Genomic DNA, 19866 nt, shown 5'->3' on the forward strand with positions numbered 1-19866 from the left:
CTACTAGTGTATGCTTCCCTGAGCTGACACTTTAATGTCTTACAATTCTTTTTTGCCATTAAATAATGAATTACTTTTCAATAACTTTCAGGGACATTTAAAAATTTGCTAGAACACTTTAAAAATTGTTTACTTTTTGATCATCTGTCAAAAATTAAGCAGAAGAGAAAATAAAAAAAATAAAAAAATATTGACACAACTTTTCAATTTAGGGGTATCTGCATTTAATGGATGCTACAACAAAACACAGTAATCAAATACTACGTAACATGAACCCTCCAAAAATTAAAAATGTTGTGTCCAAACGAATCTGTGTAGCTGTGAAAGAATATAATAAAATTGGCAAAATATTTGTGGTAACTAAATCTCCGTGATCTCTGGCTTGATAAGTTACCAGTGATACATATTTAACGTTAAAATAAGTATGTAAATAGTCGGATATAGCAAACTGGTTCGGATATCCAACACCGTAATACAACTATTACTTAACTCTGAAACGGGAAGGGCTTATTGTTTTCAAGTACTATTTTATAATTCATTATAACTACCCAACACCTCTAAGTTAAATGGTCATTCTCTAAAATGGAACCAGAGAACCATACACATTCCGAGAAAATTCGTAAGAAAGTCCCGTATGTAAGTATTTGATCAAAAGAATACTAGTGAATACAGTTTTCTTTAGATGTATTGAATGTTAATTCATTAGGGAAAATTTCCGCAGTATATGTCTTAATTATTTAACGCAAGATTGTCAAGGTCATTGTTATTGGATTTTTCAATTAGCAATTAGCTATGTTTCAACACAGGAACACGTCTAGTCTTCTATCAAAGTGATCTCTTAGTCATCATAGGTTAACCTACAACCTGTCAATTAATTGTATTGCCGAAACGTACATGGATGTCAATGTTTCCGAAATGTACAGCTGTAATCATCTCATTTACCAGGCAGTAAGTATATCATTTCTATTTATTTTTTATATCTATCAATTTGCAACCAGAATTTTGAAGGGACCATATACATGTAATTGAATAAAACATTTTTGTGGAAACGGTTGCGTAGAAAAGAAGGGTATATATTCATAAATTTTTTTTTTTCTAGTTTCCAGGTTATAAACTTTTCATTTATTTATTAGAGAAGAGGGACGAAAGATACCAGAGGGACAGTCAAACTCATAGATCGAAAACAAACTGACAACGCCATGGCCAAAAACAAAAAGACAAACAGACAAACAACAGCGCAGATGACACAACACAGAAAACCAAAGACTAAGCAACACGAACCCCACCAAAAACTGGGGGTGATCTCAGGTGCTCCGGAAGGGTAAGCAGATCCTGCTCCACATGTGGCACCCGTCGTGTTGCTTATGTTATTACAAATCCGGTAAATAGTCTAATTCGGTAAGTCACATTCATGAAAAGGGAGTGTATTGTAGTAACGACATATGGAACATATCTGATATCATCTGTGAAACGGTTATTCCTTAACGGTCAACCAACTCGTGATGGCGTCCGTAAAATTTACGAAGGGCTGACTTCAACTTCACCGTTTGGAACTCTTGGTTTAATAGCTTCATTGTGAGCAGCAATCCTCTATCAAGCAAATCATGATAGGAAACACAAGCCCGGGAATATCGTATCAATTGGGAGATATATACTCCGTATGCAGGCGCTGCTGGAATGTTGCTACATAGAAATGAAAAGTTCACAATTGGGAAGCTTAAATCATCTCTTTTGTTGTAAAGTTTTGTTTTCAACCGACTCTCATTGTCAATTTCTAGATGTAAGTCAAGATATGAGGCAGACTTAACTGTATCTGTAGTATCCTTTATCTCTAGTTCGATTGGATAGATTCGTTCAACATAGTCACCAAATTTTGTATTATTTAGTGAGAGAACATCATCTATATAGCGGAACGTAGAGTTAAAGGATATTGCTAACTTCTTATCTTTCTTCCTAAGAAGTTCTTGTATGAAGTCAGCCTCATAATAATAAAGAAACAAGTCGGCAAGAAGAGGGGCACAATTGGTTCCCATTGGAATTCCGACAGTCTGTTGAAAAACACGTCCTCCAAACGTAACAAATATGTTGTCAATCAAGAAATCAAGCATCTTGATAATGTCAGTTTTAGAGAATGTTTTGTTTGAATCAGAGTGATTCTTTACAAAGTAGGATTTATCCCTCCCCAAAAAAGTTATTAGCCTAACCACACCCACCTTAAGATAATATATCTCCCAGATGATACTTTCTTTTTCAACCTTTTCATTCAGGTGTCATTAAAATGTCTTAGGAATGATTTCAACTTCACAACTTCGAACGTTTGGTTTAGTTGCTTCCCTTTGAGCAACAACCACTTATCTAGGATATCATTATAGGTAATACGAGCCCATGAACATTGTATCAACAGGAAGATACATACTCCGTACGCAGGCACTGCTGGAATGTTGCTACACAAAATTAAAAGTTCATAATTGAGAAGCTGAAATCATCTCTTTTATCGTAATGTTTTGATTTCATCCAAACCTCATTGACAATTGTTAAGGTTAAGGACATATAAGGCAGACTTACCTGTATCTAGTATTATCTATATTAATTGTTCATAATGGTTTAGAAAACAGTGTTTGAAGCTATTGTTTTTGAAAAAGTATAAAAGATTCCTTCACAATATGGACCATACTAATTATTTGGAAATATATATAAACCCTGCTGCTGACTTCAATGGTTGCAATTAAAACTTATCAAAGAGATCAATTTTGAAATGATGATCCAACTGTGTTGGTATTAATTTAGATGGACAACAAGAAGACGACCTGACAGGACAGTTGTTTTCAATAATTAAGAGAGATCACCTTTTTAGAAAGTTTGTCTGTGTTCGCACAATATTGATGCGCAAGGATATCTTTAACTCAGACTTTTAGATTGCATGTTGACAGATAGATATATCTCATTTGATTTAGTTGCTTCTGCATTTGTCATTTTAGAGCTTTTTATAGCTTTCTAAGTTTTATGTGTTTTGCTCATGATCAAAGACCGCACGGTGACCCATTGTTGATAACGTCTACGTCAATTGGTTTATGGTCGAAATTTGTCTCATTGGAAGTCATCCCACCTTTTCTTATTATTATTTTGAAAATTTGTTCGGTTTTCAACACAAGGAACAATGAGATACAGGTAATTTGATATTTTGTAAAAAAGAATTTTGTCAAATAACTTCTAAAGAAATACAATCACACATTGTCATGTTTATATTAAAACAAATTGAAATACAGGGCTGTGTTTTGTCATTTTTAAACTAAAATCAAGTCACAAATGTTTTGATATTGTTTTATCTGCAGTATAATGATTTATCTAATATGACAGTCGGTCTTTCCCTATTAAAAACTAATTTGTTTCATACATGGGTCATTATAGTGTCCATGAAAATTCTGACGAAAACACTGTATCGGTTCCAATTACTAAATTAAAACAATCTCAATTGCTAATCTTTTAATCGTTTTCTTGTTAAGGAACAACTAATTTTCTTTTGAAATCATCAACATGAATTTACACAAGGATTATGGACAAATATGTCATTACATGTAATAAAACAATTCTAAATGTTAGTAATGACAAATAGTTAACATCACATATAATCATCAACAAGACTACTGACTAAACCATATCGATCAATATGTAATGTCATATACGCTTATAACATTTTTGGCAGTCTGCACAAAAAGCTGCTTAAGTTCGGCATTGTAAGTCATACGATTAAACGTGGATGATTTTTGTATTTCTACTTTTCCTGCTTCTTCCTCTTCGTCTCCATTTTCTTTTCGTTTTTTCTCGTTCTTTTCTTTTTCTTCTATTTTTTCTACTCGAATAACTTCATTTTTGCTCACACGATATATTTCGTTTTGATTTTTGTACAATACCAGAACCATCCGATTATTTTCACCAGCTTGAACTAGAACGATTGCTGTTGGATCTGGAACCACCATGCTCCAATCTTTATCCTTTTTAAAGCTTACAGCAAACACACTATTTTCAGCGCATGCGTAGATTGTTTCTGAGGACATGTCAATTGCCAGTTTATTGGAACCAGAATTTGAATAAGGAACATTTATGATATTCTCTATTATTTTTGATTTGACATTCCATATTTTCAAAGATGTCTGTTTGGTGTTTTCATTCTTCTGTTCGAAAACTATATAATCTTTGTCCGATGCTATATCAACTATGTTGTAACCGACTTTAATTGTATCCAATAATTTACATCCGTCGTTTTCAAGTGTATAGAGATAAATGTTTTTGTTGTTCACAAGGGTCACTGCAATAACATCTTCAGAAACACTGGTTACTCCATTTATTTTATAAAGTAGAGGACATTTAAGCTTGCACTGGCCATCCGAATATATCTTTAAAATATTGCCAAAATTATCAGCAACTACCAATTTGGATTTCGAAATAGAAATTATTCCAAAAATATCAGATTCGCCTTCTAACGTTATTTGCCCTGATAATTGTACTGAAATCTGCACAGGCTTGCACAGTTTCGAGGCACAAGCCGAGTGTGTCATATCTGAAAATAAGACAAAGAAAAATAACAAAAAAATACTAAACAGTTGAACTAACATTGGATCGTATTTCTTACCAGACCTTGACACTGTTTCTATATGTTTTACTAAATTGTTACTTTTACATTTTGTCTTATCTATTTGGACATATCTTACATAAACGATTTACAAACATGCCAGGTACTATAATTGCGAATTAAGTTTAAAGATTTACACATATTAAAATTTATTTTTCTCAAAATATACCCTAGTTCCTTATAAACTATTGAGATTTTCAAACATTCTATGCAAGCTCTGGTCAAGAATCTCCAAGCAAAGTTATTTTTTTGAATTTTCTATGGAAATATTTGGGAGACAGTTTTAGATTCATGATTATGATTTTATATATCATTAAATATATCTGTATAGAAAACAGACCAAATGTAAGTGCAAACAAACCTCCCATTTCCCCAATCGTTATCAGATGTAATATAAAATAAAACACACAAGTACATGAACATGTCATGCGCTTTATTAACATATTGAAATCGCTGCAAAAATACAAGTGAATGTTCACTTCGAATAAAAATTTAGTAAAATAGCCTGCAAAAGGATACCATAAGGCGTATAAAAATTGCAAAAAATTTACATGATTAATGACGGAAGAAAATTTGTCAAACGCATATAAAAAGTAGAACGCATGAAATCATTTTAACCACATTGAATTCTATATCTACCAAACAACTTCCTTGAGATAGATATTTATATTGACAGTGTAGTCTTTTGGTGATGGTGATATTTAAAGTTAACAATAGTACATGTCAGTCCCATCCCCTCAAACACATTATTTTACTCCAAGTCGACCAGTCTTATATCTCACTCATTAAGGGGGTAGACCTGGTGTATGGAAGACAACACTTACACATGTATTGAAAGTCATTTGTACGTTTTAACAGAGCAGTAATTTAAACAGTGGTTAAGCATTTATGTTGTTTACATTTGGCTGTGAGAATTATGCAAACAGATCCAGCAAAAACTGTACATGTTAGACACCATCTAGCATTAAATTAAAGAACTTCTTTTTATATGATCAATAAACAAGAGATGAAAAGGTAGAACATTACCATTCATACATGAAATGCCTTAAAAAACACCAATGTACTGAGGAGTTCAATAACGACTATACTGAGTATAGTGTCTTGTGGCATAATTTAGAAAAAAGTTTGGAAGGTTTGGGAAATTCGATTTACACAAATGGATTATATAATGGAGTTATATGGTTTTAGTGCTATGTCATTGATACAGAGTTTGAACTTTAGCTGCAGGTCTTTGTTTTTTTTCAAATATAAAAGGCTCTATTCTAGAAGATATGATATGAACATTAATCCTAGTACAAGCTTATGCAAATAGATAATCTACATAAGCAAAAAGATAGTACTTAGGTAGTGACAGACTGTCAAAACTTGATTACAATTATTATTGGGTAAGTACAATTTTACTTATGCACATAAAAGAATGAAAAGACAGTCTGTAGAAAGTTTTGTAGGGGGAACATTTTACTTGTTCTTGTGCCTTGAAAGCCAAATTGTTTAAAGATTTTGAAAATTTCAAACGGTCTCATTCGATAAAAGTTTGCTATTTTGAAGATATATAACCAATAAATGTTTATGCATTTTTGTTTTTCAAGAATTAAACGACAATTTTTTTCTGGCAAAGTTTGAAAAAATGTGCTATCTGAGCTGGCCAGAATTTCCACCAAATCAATAATTAAAAACCATGTTTTTTTACATTCAAGCTATTGGTATAATCATTATATTTCAGATTTACTTTAAAATATTTTTCTTCTATAAGTCATGGGTATTTTTAATGACAACATGTGCAAAAACAAACAATGATATGTACCTACTAGTGTTTTCGACCGTTTTTTAGGGTACCCCAAAACTAGTCATATTCAATATACCCTAAACATGAATTGAAACGGTGAATTTCACCAAGACTTTGGTAGACTCCTACCTTTTCAATGATGTAAATATAAGAAAAATTAAACGAGAGGGAAATTTTGGTGTTACCAAGGCCTATAGCTACCCCCTTAAAGTAGGGTGCTTAACGGTTATACAACACCTGCCAACTAAAGTCTATAGATTGACCCGGTCAAGGGGGCGTTCTACCATGATACCAACGGAGAAAGTTACAATTTTGACTGAGAGTTTGAATTTGGTGAACATCTGCAATGCAAAATACTGGCGAAAACACTTGTGATCTGTCATTAACATTTATCCAAATACAATTGTTTCTACTGAAAGCAATTGATAAGGATATTCATATATATCTTGTCTAAAACATTTTTTGTCAAATATGTTCATTTCAACATAAGTCAGTATCCTTTCTGTTCTCAACTATCTACAATACAAATGTTTTACAAATCAGTTAAGTTATCAAAATTATTAACAGTTTTTGAATATTCTGAATAAAGTTATTAGGTCTTTCCACTTTTCCGTGGAAAGACCTATTGATTTTGTTCTGATTATTATTATTTTTTTTTTCTTCCGCCTAATTTTTTTCTTGCGTAGTATTGTTGTTTCATAAGATGTCGCTTAGATATTTGGTATATGATATCGAACAGTTTATACGCTTTTGAAACTGACAACCGCTTAACAGAATACTTTACGTTGAAAGAGTTATTTCCCCAAACACTGTTTTTCTTGTGGCCACTTCTCCTTCGCAACCGTAAAAGATTACGACAAATTTATTTTACCAAATTGCTCGCTATATCTTCAGGATGTTGAGTTTGGTTTCCACCGAAGCGTTCCGGAGACTCCATATGAGAGTTATTTCCCCTTATGCATTTGACATAAGTGATATGCATTTCTAACTGGTAAACCATAAGTGATAGAGACCTAGGGTCTTTTGATTTGATGTCCTTGTTCCAAAAAAAAAAAGAAAATTTGGTCAAGGTCAAAGGTCAAGGTCATATTCTAAATTTTAATTTTAGCTTATTTTCACTTCTTTTCAAAAACCGTATAAGATATCAACAACATATTATTACTAAATTGTTAGTTGCAACATGTCATAACACATACATGTTGGTTTAAAGTGTGCGCTAACATTAAATTAGAGTTTTCTCCCCTCTTGTATTTAAAAATACGCGTTCGGTGATATAACTCATTAACCATATATAGTTAAGACCTAGGGTCTTTTGATTTGAGGTCCTTGGTTAATGACCTTGAAATTGAGCTCAAGGTCAAAGGTAAATTTGACGTTCTAGATTTTGACCTTTGCTTTTACCTCATATGTATACATGATAAAGCCATAGGACTTTTTGCATTAGGTTGCTAGCCATTTGACCTTGGAAAATCCAACCGGAAGTGACCTTGTGTAAACCGGAAGTAGCTATTTTTTGTACTTATTTAATATAAAAGTATATAGAACCATATATTTTTGGAATCAGTAACATTCAAATTATACCGGAAGTAACATTTTTCAAACCGGAAGTGACAAATTATCTCCCTTATTTAAAAAAAAATGTATAGAAACCATATATTTTTGGAATCAGCGTACAATAAGCTATCATTTGACGCTGGAAATGACATTTTTGAAGCAAATTTTAATATTTTCATATCAAAATAGATCTTTATGGGTGGAAAGACCTTCAATTGTTCTCTGAACAATTGGTTTTTAATTATGTTTGGAATTCAACAGGTCAAATATCTGCTTATATAATATATTCCTTCTTACAAAAATTTAACAGGAATATTTATATGCAACTATACACGATTTAAAAGAAATTGGGCCAAGCATACTCGACATGTGAAAATTGCCTATATTCTGTGTGTTGATCAGTACAATACATTTCTAAATCGTAAAGTGTCTTTAACTCATTCCCAAATTTCTATTAAGTTTCAAGAAAAATCGATCACTGCAACAGGTATAAACATTACGTAAAGTTCAAACAACCTAGAAATGTCTGAAAACGAACTAAAGCTTACTTCGATTGAACAAATAAAGATGTAAGTTCAATGTTTATATCGATAATACGAGAGAAATCTGCAACTCCTGTTTAGTTTCAAAGAACTTTCAATGTCAATGATTTACTTTTTACTTCTTAAGATAGTTTTTATGTACTTTCCTTTGAATGGACAAAATGATTGAAAATTCTGACTTTATACAGCCATATGTCTCCCAACCTAATGCTAAGTACACCATGACTTTATAGCATACCCGTTTTATCACCTTATTCAAATGTTTTAACATTCATGGCTCAATATTTCTAATCAATGTCATCGGATTGGTTTGATCCAAAAGTATCAAATATTTGAAACATCAAAACTCTAATTGATCTTACCTGAAATGACTCCGAGTCCCGTATATGGATGGGTTGGGGTAAAATTGTTTTCAAATTGTGATTTCGAATATTTTACGGGAAGAATATACGTTTTGTTGGAGTTTTAAACATCAACCAAAATACAGGTTTGTTTGTATTACATTTTTGATTTCTAAATTAGAGTTACATTTTACCTGTACATCTGTTTTTGACAAACAATAAAAGGATTAAAACAAATCTACTCACAGAATATATATATGATTTGTATTGTGTGAAGAATTGGAACTTAATTTAACAAACTATATAGATACTAGATTTTTAATTTTGTACACCAGACGCGTGTTGCGTCTACAAAGACTCATCAGTGACACTCGAATCAACAAAGTTAAAACTAAAGACGAAGTTGAAGAGTATTGCACACCAAAAAATCAGAAAAGTTTTGGCAAATGCAGCAGAATATACGTGTCTGTATATTTGAAGTATTTATCACTAAAAACTGGTACCAATTGTTCTGATTTTTTTATATTTTGTTACTTATATTTTATTGACCTTTACTGAGACAATATCCCTTTATAAATCAAATAATGTATTGTTCTTCTTCGGCATCAGTTTTCTTTACTTTTTGGAAAGAAAAGCAAAATTTTGTATTCAATTTCAAGAAATAAATTTGAGTTAATGTTATGTTTAAACATGTATGAGTAAATTTTTTTCGTTTTTTGGGGAAAATAAAAATGTAGGTAGTGTAGCAGATAAACTGTGGATAAAAACAACATGATTTTTTACTTCAAAAACACAAAACCCTTAAAAATACCTTATGTGGGAATGGGTTTACACATAATGTGGACAGTCATTTAAATGTTTGTTGAAAACCTGATACAATAAAATAGTAAAAATCAATATATTACACATTTGTATGGACACAGAAAACCTTATACAAATTATATAAAGGTACTAATGTTCTTTATTTGTGTGAACAAACAAAATGTATTTCTTTTTATATTATTATACTTATTGTCTCACAAATTCCTTAATACAAATTTCAAAAGACAGACACAGACTTGACTTAATGCCAATAGTTCATAGATTAGAAAATGTAGAACAGACAAGTGAAAGAAATCTAACAGATTCTATGAATGTATCCCTGTCTTTATCTGGTATCATGTATATCGAAACAGTTAACAAAACTTCCTTAATATGAACTTATTTCTTTACTCTGTGAAATTATGTTATCAATTGTTATCCATTATATACAGTTACTGAAACAATCGTCTTTAATAAATAATAATATCTTCGGATTTAATATCAGCATACCTGTATTGGCCAGTAACTCTTCCTCGGTATCTTGTTTCTTCACTATATTCGGAAAGAAAAGCATATTTATGTTTTCAATTTCAAGAAATAAATTTCAGTTCATGTTTCATTAATTCATGTGCAAGAGAAAATTGTTTAATTTCTGAAAAAAAGAGATATTCATAATCACGATAATGACACCTTTGTTTTTGCTAACTTAACATATAGTGTATTAAATATATTGAAGAAATGAGTACAACTTTATCCAATGTAAGATTCAATTGGGTATCTTTGTATTTGCCTCTTTCAAGTATTGCATATAAGAATCAAATAAGATATGAAAACATACATTTTCTGTGTATGCGAGTGTTTGTTAAACGAAGACGAATATATCGATTGTTTATCTAATAAAAGGGTTACATTTATTCGATCGAACGATGGATCGATCGATCAAGAGAGAGAGAGAGAGAGAGAGAGAGAGAGAGAGAGTATTTTATTAAGTACCGTTTTGTCATGTGGTTTTTTTTCATCGTGTATAGGTACTCTTTGTCCAACGGAATAATATATTTGTGGAAAATTCAACACATAACTTGAAGTGTTCGTCTTTGATAGTGTTTTGTTGTTATCTATCATTTTAAATTACCTCGAGGTCGAATACGCTGCTTTATTTGTTTTCTTTTCAACACTAAAATCGTGGTTATGAAGCATATGACTATAGCTGTGACGCAGATGAATATTATTGGAACTACAAAGCCATCTTCTTTCATACCTGCATAATCATAAGGAGTTTCTTACCTTTTTTTTAATCTCATTTATATAATACAAATATGCAATATTCTAGTTTTCTACGTGTAATTGTGGTGTCAACTGTGTCAAATAACTAACTGAATTAAATGTGTGTTATTCAGAGATAAATATAAAAAAGAAGATGTGGTATGATTGCCAATGAGACAACTCTCTACACGAGATCAAAATGACACAGAAATTAACAACTATAGGTCACCGTACAGCCTTCAACAATGAACAACGCCCATACCGCATAGTCAGCTATAAAAGGCCCCGAAATGACAATGTAAAACAATTACAACAAGAAAACTAAAGACCTAATTTATGTCCAAAAAAATGAACGAAAAACAAATATGTAACACATAAACAAACGACAACCACTGAATTACAGGCTCCTGACTTCGGACAGGCACATGCATAGAGAATGTGGTGGAGTTAAACACTAGTCAGTAAGATATAAGTCAGTTATTTTCAGCTTAAATCCATTCCTTAAAAAAATACTAATTTAAAAATATCAAATGATCTATATGGTGACAGAATACGCTTTGTTGTATTACCAACGTTGCAAACAAATTCTAATATGTTAACATCCATTTGTCACCGTATGGCTTTAACAATGAGCAATGTCCGTAACATATCATTAAAAATGTCTGACAGGAAAAACGAAAATAACTCAATCGGGACAAACCAATGGCCTGATGAATATACAAAACAATCAACGAAAAACAATATGATAACAGATAAAATAAACGTGTAAATTGCAGGCTTCTAGCTATGATCAAGCACATATACAATGAACTTAAATTAAACGTGTTTGCGAGAACACAACCTGTTCTAATCTATGATAGTGTTGTAACAGTAAAACATCAAAACTTACTGAAAACTGCCTATAAAAACTTCAACAGTACGACTAAAAGCAAAACCAATCAACTAACAAAAAGACTAAACAAACAAAATACCTTTTGCTGATAAAAAAAAACACTCGTAGTAACTGAATGCTAGTTCAAAGTCAATAACAACTAAAAAGTATATCGTTTATCTTCTCAAATTAAATGTTTTTTTGTAATACAAATCGTGTACCTGTATCACTAGAAACATAAACGTTCCTTAGTGTGTTACATGATAAATCAACGTAGACGAATCTAGCTTCATGATAGTGTTTATGTTGTCATATATATTTGTTCTTACCTTCTACTTGCTTTGTATTATGCTGAACTTCTTGTGTATTCCTTTGAAGAGGCCCTAAATCTAAAGCAAATGCATCATTATTTAAAGTCTTAATCTATTATCAAATCCTATAAAAGAAATGAAATCGTTACATCAACATGGTCAATGTCATAGATACATTTATTATTTTCTGAACTATTTTGCAACACATTCTAATTTAAAGAATAAGTATCGTAAGCGATTGAAATAGTGATAGGAATAGTAAGTGTATATTATATACCATGAATATGCATGTGTGTTTATATATATATGAGTGCTTTCTTTTCAGTTTGGTATTGCTCCGTTGTTTTTTATACTCATCAACGATGTCCATCTATGTGTGGAAGGGTACATTTTCAGTAGTTTGTATATATATGTTTTTCACTTTCAGGGTTGTTCTTTAAAATAACTGTTTTGATAATAAAATATTTATTTGAACATATTTAATGGATCGATTTTACTTACTTACAGAATAGAATCTGATTAAAATAATAAAATAATGAAGCATGCTGTTTTGTTTATCTGTATATGCTAATTAAAGAGATGACCTGAGTTCTGGTATGTGAACCCTTTAAATGTCTATTCATCGTATTGATGGTCAGTATTGGTCACTTTCTCTATTCTCATTGGTCATTTAAATCACATGTGTATGTGTGGTCTCCAATCTCTTTGTAATTAGAAAGTTATCCTTTGATTGTATTCAGCATGAAGACATGAAGACAGATAAGATAGTTTGATATATTCACAATTATTCATAGTCTTACCATTTGAGGATTAATTATCAGGTATTGTTTAACTTTGACACTATATTCTTCATTGAGGTAGTTATGATTTCTAACGTATATTAAATTATCATTTATGTATTCGATAATTCTATGTATTGATGGGCAGTGTTGATTCCTTCAAATGATGGGATAATAGCATGATAACCTTCGCATCTAAGTGTGAGGCAATCGTTGAGTTTGTTTATATGTGTTTTGCTATCAATGCTTATAATTTGTTTGCTTATTTTTAATTGCTTTACTTGGCTTAACGTTAGCTATTTAGTTTGTTTTGTGTAAAATCTAGTTTTGCATGTAATTATATTTTCAAGACATTATTACATAGTTGATTAGTTTGTAAAATCAATAAGCGAGTTAATTCAAGTAGATTACAATATAATATTGTGTTCATATAATGAAATAGAGAAATGGTTTGGAACTTTTATTAATTATTTTAATTCGAAATTGATTGAGTTCTCATTATACTCATGCTATCATTCTTGAACCGTTGTTTATGATTTCATATCCCATTACAAGGTCTTTTTGTTACCAACTTTTTTTGTATCGTTTTAAAACGAATCCTATACAAAATCCCAGGAAACCGCTAAACTGCATATGTAAATACATTTTTTCTTTTCTTTTGTTGGTTATTTATAGTGTAGAACAATTATCATTTACATGTCTCGAATCAATAAATCTTATCAACATTTTGATGGGATTGGAAGGTCAAATATTACTTCGTTTAAAGATATGTTAATTTTGTATCTCAACGTTATTTAGAAATACCTTTGCAGTTGTATACCCTGTATAAGTTAACGTTCCTGCTTTTTCTTTTATTTTCATCAGTATAGCTCATGTCAGCTCCAAATGTACAGTTGTGACAGGGAACAGTCATAATATACATCCATGTGAAAGTTATCTCATTGCGCGAAGAAGAACAAGTACAGTTTTTACATTCTCCTTGGTTATCATAACATTTTCCTTCGTAGACGCGCATGACATTTGTAGTTCTGTCGTTAAGAAGAAACACTATACTATCTCCAACTGGTCGTTGGTAAGTTTTACAAGTAAATTTGATTGCTGATGTATTGGTGCTCTTTATAACTTTTCCCTCGAATATTTCAAAAGCTGCATCATATGTGCTAACTGCAATATGAAAACAAAACGTGAAAAAAAGATTATCATTTCTTTACACAAGTTACAATTAAACCTAAAAACACAATAAAACCCTATTGTCAGTATCAACTTCATGTTCGCAGCTACATTGAAAAAAAACTATGGCTTAATTTTCATTTTAGCACATTCTTAATACTTAAGGATGTACTTAGGTGAATTTAAAAAATCAAGAATTTCAAATTGATACTATAAGTCAGACGACCATTAGTAAAGGAACATAATAACTTTACATGTTGATAGGTTATGGAACTCCTTTTCCAGTTATTTGATTTTTAGCAAACGACGGGAAAAGACTATCTTGGACTTTTACCTTATATATGCCTTGGTATTATTTGAGTCTCAAATAGAAAGAACAGAAATCAAGAAATTGCTTAATTTTTTGTAAAGGACCTTTTTAAGCTATTGGAGTCTTATACGAAAAGAAAAATGGATGTTATGGGGCAAAATATTTTACCGTGTATTTAAGGAACAAAACAATTGAGTCCGAACATCTACTTAAATTTCTAAACCTCACCTAAATACATCCTTAAAGTTAAAAAACTGCAACTTTGATGTTTCATGACAAAAAGTACTAAATTTTTAAGTTGATTAGTAAGGGTTAATGTTTTTTTCAGAAATGCCTTGCATTCCGTTTTCGCTTATGTAAATCTTTCACGTCCAAAAAGTCACTAATTTAAAGTGAGTATACATGGTGATAGTCAACAAGTCTAAATTGAAAACAACGTTCAAACCTATGATTGCGTTGGATAAAAACCGCATTTTTATACGTGTGCATGCAAAACAAATTTCTAAGTACAGGGGTCTAAATAAAGCACAAACAACATTTTCCAAAAGACCAAAAAAGTGAAAAAGTATATTTTAACAAAACGCATTTGACTAGCAAGTCGAACAACTGATGTTCTTAAACCCTGCTGACTGCCATTGGCGATTGCCAATAAACGGATCACAAGATGTAACAAAATGGATCTTATAATTATTTTATTACCAAACAGAAAACAATAAACTTGCGGAATAGATGGTATACTGCAAACATGAGGTGCAAAAGTTTGTACACCATATCCGGATTTCGACAATTAATGTATCTTCAGTGATGTTGGGAATCGAAACGGTATTTGGAAGGCCATATAATTTACCTCAATTTAGGATAGACTCTTCAATTTTGAAAGAGTCGAAATAGGCTGAACGGATCATATAAACCCGAAGACAAATATAATACAAGCCCAAACGAAACAATATAAACAAGTCTAAATTGAAAACAACGTTCAAACCTATGATTGCGTTGGATAAAAACAGCATTTTTATACGTGTGCATGCACAACAAATTTCTAAGTAGAGGGGTATAAATACAGCACAAACAACATTTTCCAAAAGACCAAAAAAGTGAAAAAGTATATTTTAACAAAACGCATTTGACTAGCAAGTCGAACAACTGATGTTCTTAAACCCTGCTGACTGCCATTGGCGATTACCAAATAAACGGATCACAAGATGTAATAAAATGGATCTTATAAATAATTTATTACCAAACAGAAAACAATAAACTTCCGGAAAAGATGGTATACCGCAAACATGAGGTGCAAAAGTTTGTACACCATATCCGGATTTCGACAATTAATGTCTCTTCAGTGATTTTCGAAACGGTATTTGGAAGACCATATAATTTACCTCAATTTAGGATAGACTCTTGAATTTTGAAAGAGTCGAAATAGGATGAACGGATCATATAAACCCGAAGGCAAATATAATACAAGCCCAAACGAAAAAATATAAACAAGTCTTAATTGAAAACAACGTTCAAACCTATGATTGCGTTGGATAAAAACCGCATTTTCGTACGTGTGCATGCAAAACAAATTTCTACGTATAGGGGTCTAAATACAGAATAAACAACTTTTTCCAAAAGACCAAAAAAGTATATTATTACATGGCGATAGTTATATAGTTCTGAATTCTGCTTATACATGTTATAATTAATGTGTATAGCCAGACGCTCATCAATTCAACATTCTATAAACAGTAAATTACAGATAATGAACTTATCAACGGTTGGCCATGCTATACAGGAGAAAATTTTATGTACAAAAGGCCAAATGTTATAACATAGAATAAGAATTACAAACACAGAACGGTATACAAAATGCCTTCCTAAATGTTAAAACAAAATCAAAAGGTATTACTGATTTATCATGTAACATTCATTATTCGCTTAAAAGGCATTCTTCTGTCGTATATCAATGTTTATATTGTTTGTGTTTAACATACATAATTTAGTTCATATTTATTTCAAGTCCTTGAAACTCTTTCATTTCAAAATCATTTGCAGATCTTGTAATCAATAAGTGTACGAGTCATTTGTTTTCAATCTATTTGTGGTAATATATCTACCCATGAATGTCCATGTTTATTTGGCCTTTTGATTCGGTTTCGCTTTCAAAATCCTTTTTTCATTTAAAGAAGTCATATAGCATGTTTTTCAAAAACAAATGGTTAATCTTAAACTTATATAAGAAGATATACGAATTAAAACTATCATGATGTATTATTTAAAACCAAATGTACTAAACAGCGCTACACATAATATAGCAATACATTATCCATATTTAGGCTTAACCCTGTAAATTGTAATTTTGGTTTGAAAGACTAGACTGACCATGGAACCCTTCTGTTATTGCTTTGGTCGAGTTGTTGTCTCTATGACATATTCCCTCATTTTCATTCTCATTTTTATATAAACAAAGGGACATATTCATATGAATTCATTAAAATTTAACTTACCAAATGCTAAGTACCAAAAACATATCCGTGTGTGTTTTAGCAGCATAACGGCAGTCGCTTCTTTCCTAAACAATGATTAAAATATAGGTTATAAAACAATTTAATAGTTCCATACAAGAGTAATTGTATTGGAATAAAATTAACTAATTGACACGTTCATAAAGTTTGAACTTTTCTATACAATTTCTCATTTAACACGTTTTGTAAAGTTATAATCAAATATAGTTGATTAAGTTAGCTGTAAATTAATTTTTTTACGCTTTTGTTCGACTCGTTTAAGGTATATGTGTTTATGGTTTACTGATTTTGTTTTGAAAATGTAAAGCTTGTTTGAAGAATTATTCATTTAAAGATATTTTACTATATTCATCGATCAAACAACTTACTGTTACCAAAAAGAATGATTGAAACGTGTTTACTTTTCTCGTCTATTTTTGTTTTTGTCATAAAAAAAAAATCAATCAAAAATGGTTTTCATAATCATGCTCCTTGACTTTGTTATGATTGCAGCACCATATAATATCTAATGAAGACGACACGTGCTTCCGATCTACTTAATTACAATACTGGTTTCTTATGATTTTGAGGTTGAACTATTCGTTTTTTCAAATAAGGAATTACCTAATTATTTACCAAATAAGTGCCGTATAAACGTGTTTGAAGCTAACTGACCCGCTTTACTTAAACTAGAATACGCTTGTATTAACTCTACGCTCAAACAAACGGTACGGCCACATCATGTCGTGCAAAATATTGCCAGGAAAATTTAACGAGATTTTACGGTACTATCATGACTGTGTAACATAGCAACGTATTCCATATCTGCCGTAATGCATGTACCCGACCATGTAAACAAATAGTAAAAATGGTTTGGGTTTTATAAAGCATAACAATAATGCAAAGAATAAATTCCTATTCTAATGGATTACAAATAGATTTGATACGTTAAATATCAAATTAAAACCTATGAATTTTAAATGAATTAACAATCCGATAAACTTCATGAATGATTTTGCTCGTCAACGTCATTGATCAATGTGGCGTCATACAAAATAAAAATGGACAGGGGGTACTATATTTCAGCTGTGGATTTAACGGGAAATTTAGCAAATTACATTTTAGTGTTGTGTTTCTGTTGTGTCGTAGTTCTCCTCTTATATTTGATGTGTTTCCCTCAGTTTTAGTTTGTAACCCGGATTTGTTTTTTTCTCAATCGATTTATGAATTTCGAACAGCGGTATACTACTGTTGCCTTTAGTTACGAAATGTTGCTGGTCTTAATCAGTTAGTTTTCGATAACATTTCTTTGATTGTAATATAATATTGAATTTCGCATTGTTAACTAATGGAACTCCGGGATGATACAGGTAAGTCGATAGGCTGATTGAAAAGAGTCTCTTGACAAATCGTATTCTGTATGTATCGGATCTCATCGACTTTCTAAAAACTAAGGTAGAAGTCAGCTGAAATGCAACTTTATTAATAACGAAATCCTTTAAAACTTTAAAAATCGTTAGTACTGTAATGTGAATACAATTATCATCACAAAACGTTTAAGACCATCAAATTTGGGAATGAAGTTCAGTTATATTTTAATTGTAGATATTTGAATTATTCCTGGATATATTCGTTATGATTCCTTTATTTCAGCGTTTTATTTTGTTATTTTGTCTACGTACAGCTAAGACTATACCTTGTTTAAATTTTGCATATCAGAATGCGTCTTACATCCAAAAATTTATATAGAATATACATGTAACAAAAACACAGACGGGGCATGGCCAGGTGGTTGTACATACAAACAACAAACAGACACAGATCTAAGAGTACTCGCAGTAACTCACAGCTAGTTCAAAACCAATAACAACTAATAAAATTCATGGTCATATTATTTGACAAACACAAATATTTTACCACAGACTATTATATACATATACATTTACAACGTTCATGAGACACTTTACCCGTACGCTACTCAATTATGTCACTAGAATGAAATCATGATTTCCTTTTTACCTTGACTAGGTTTTTATTAATACTAGTGTATTACTTAAGCAACACGGCGTATATTGAGTAACATATAGGGCCATTATGGTTGACATATTTTGTAGACCTCCATTACTCAAATAATGTTAAAGGTAGTACAGTGTACGGGGCAACAGACTATCTTTGAAACTAAACCACATGTGTTATCCTTACCGAATAAAGTAATCGACAGCAGTTACGTTATATATATATATATCTATAAAAGTATCTTTTTGAGTAATTCGTTGTATCAACTTAGTTTATGAAGGGGACTGATTAATTATTTTAGTTTTTTTTTCATGACATTTTTTCGCGAAAGATATTTCTTCGACAACTTTAAACGAACTGTACGGAATACTTGTTTTCAATGGCAATACATTTTGTTTCCCTGATTTGATCTGAGCGTCACTGATGAGTCTTATGTAGACGAAACGCGCATCTGGCGTATCAAATAATAAGCCTGGTACCTTTGATAACTATTTACACCACTGGATCAATGCCGCTGCTGTTGGATGTTTCGTCCCCGAGGGTATCACCAGCCCAGTAGTCAGAACTTCGATGTTGACATGAATATCAATTATATGATCATTATTTATAAATTTCCTGTTTACAAAATGATGCATTTTTCGAAATACTAAGGATTTTCTCATCTCAGTCATGGACTACCTTAGCCGTATTTGCCATAACTTTTTGGAATTTTGAGTCCTCAATGCTCTTCAACTTTGTACTTGTTTGGCTTTTTAACTATTTTGATCTGAGCGTCACTGATGAGTCTTATGTAGACGAAACGCGCGTCTGCCGTATTAAATTATACGCCTGGTACCTTTGATATCTATTTACACCACTTGATCGATGCCACTGCTGATGGATGTTTCGTCCCCGAGGGTATCACCAACCCAGTAGTCAGCACTTCGATGTTGACATGAATATCAATTATATGATCATTGTTTATAAATTTCCTGTTTACAAAATGATGCATTTTTCGAAATACTAA

General features: G+C 31.4%; 1 protein-coding gene across 3 annotated transcripts in view; it reads right to left on the bottom strand.

Moving 5' to 3' along the window:
- Nucleotides 1-3468: 3468 nt before the first annotated feature.
- Nucleotides 3469-19866, bottom strand: part of LOC127718803 (uncharacterized) — a 35570-nt gene continuing 19172 nt past the window's right edge. For all 3 annotated transcript variants that reach the window (XM_052224871.1, XM_052224870.1, XM_052224872.1), the window contains 6 exons: nt 16848-16912; nt 13683-14042; nt 12118-12177; nt 10787-10912; nt 10165-10206; nt 3469-4558 (listed from right to left, as the gene is read on the bottom strand). In XM_052224871.1, coding sequence (XP_052080831.1) covers nt 3663-4558; nt 10165-10206; nt 10787-10912; nt 12118-12177; nt 13683-14042; nt 16848-16912 — 1549 coding nt within the window. In that variant the 3' untranslated portion in view covers nt 3469-3662. The remainder of the gene's footprint in view (nt 4559-10164; nt 10207-10786; nt 10913-12117; nt 12178-13682; nt 14043-16847; nt 16913-19866) is intronic.

The sequence above is a fragment of the Mytilus californianus genome, unplaced genomic scaffold (genome assembly GCF_021869535.1).
Source record: "Mytilus californianus isolate M0D057914Y unplaced genomic scaffold, xbMytCali1.0.p SCAF_10, whole genome shotgun sequence".
Classification (NCBI taxonomy): Eukaryota; Metazoa; Mollusca; class Bivalvia; order Mytilida; family Mytilidae; genus Mytilus; species Mytilus californianus.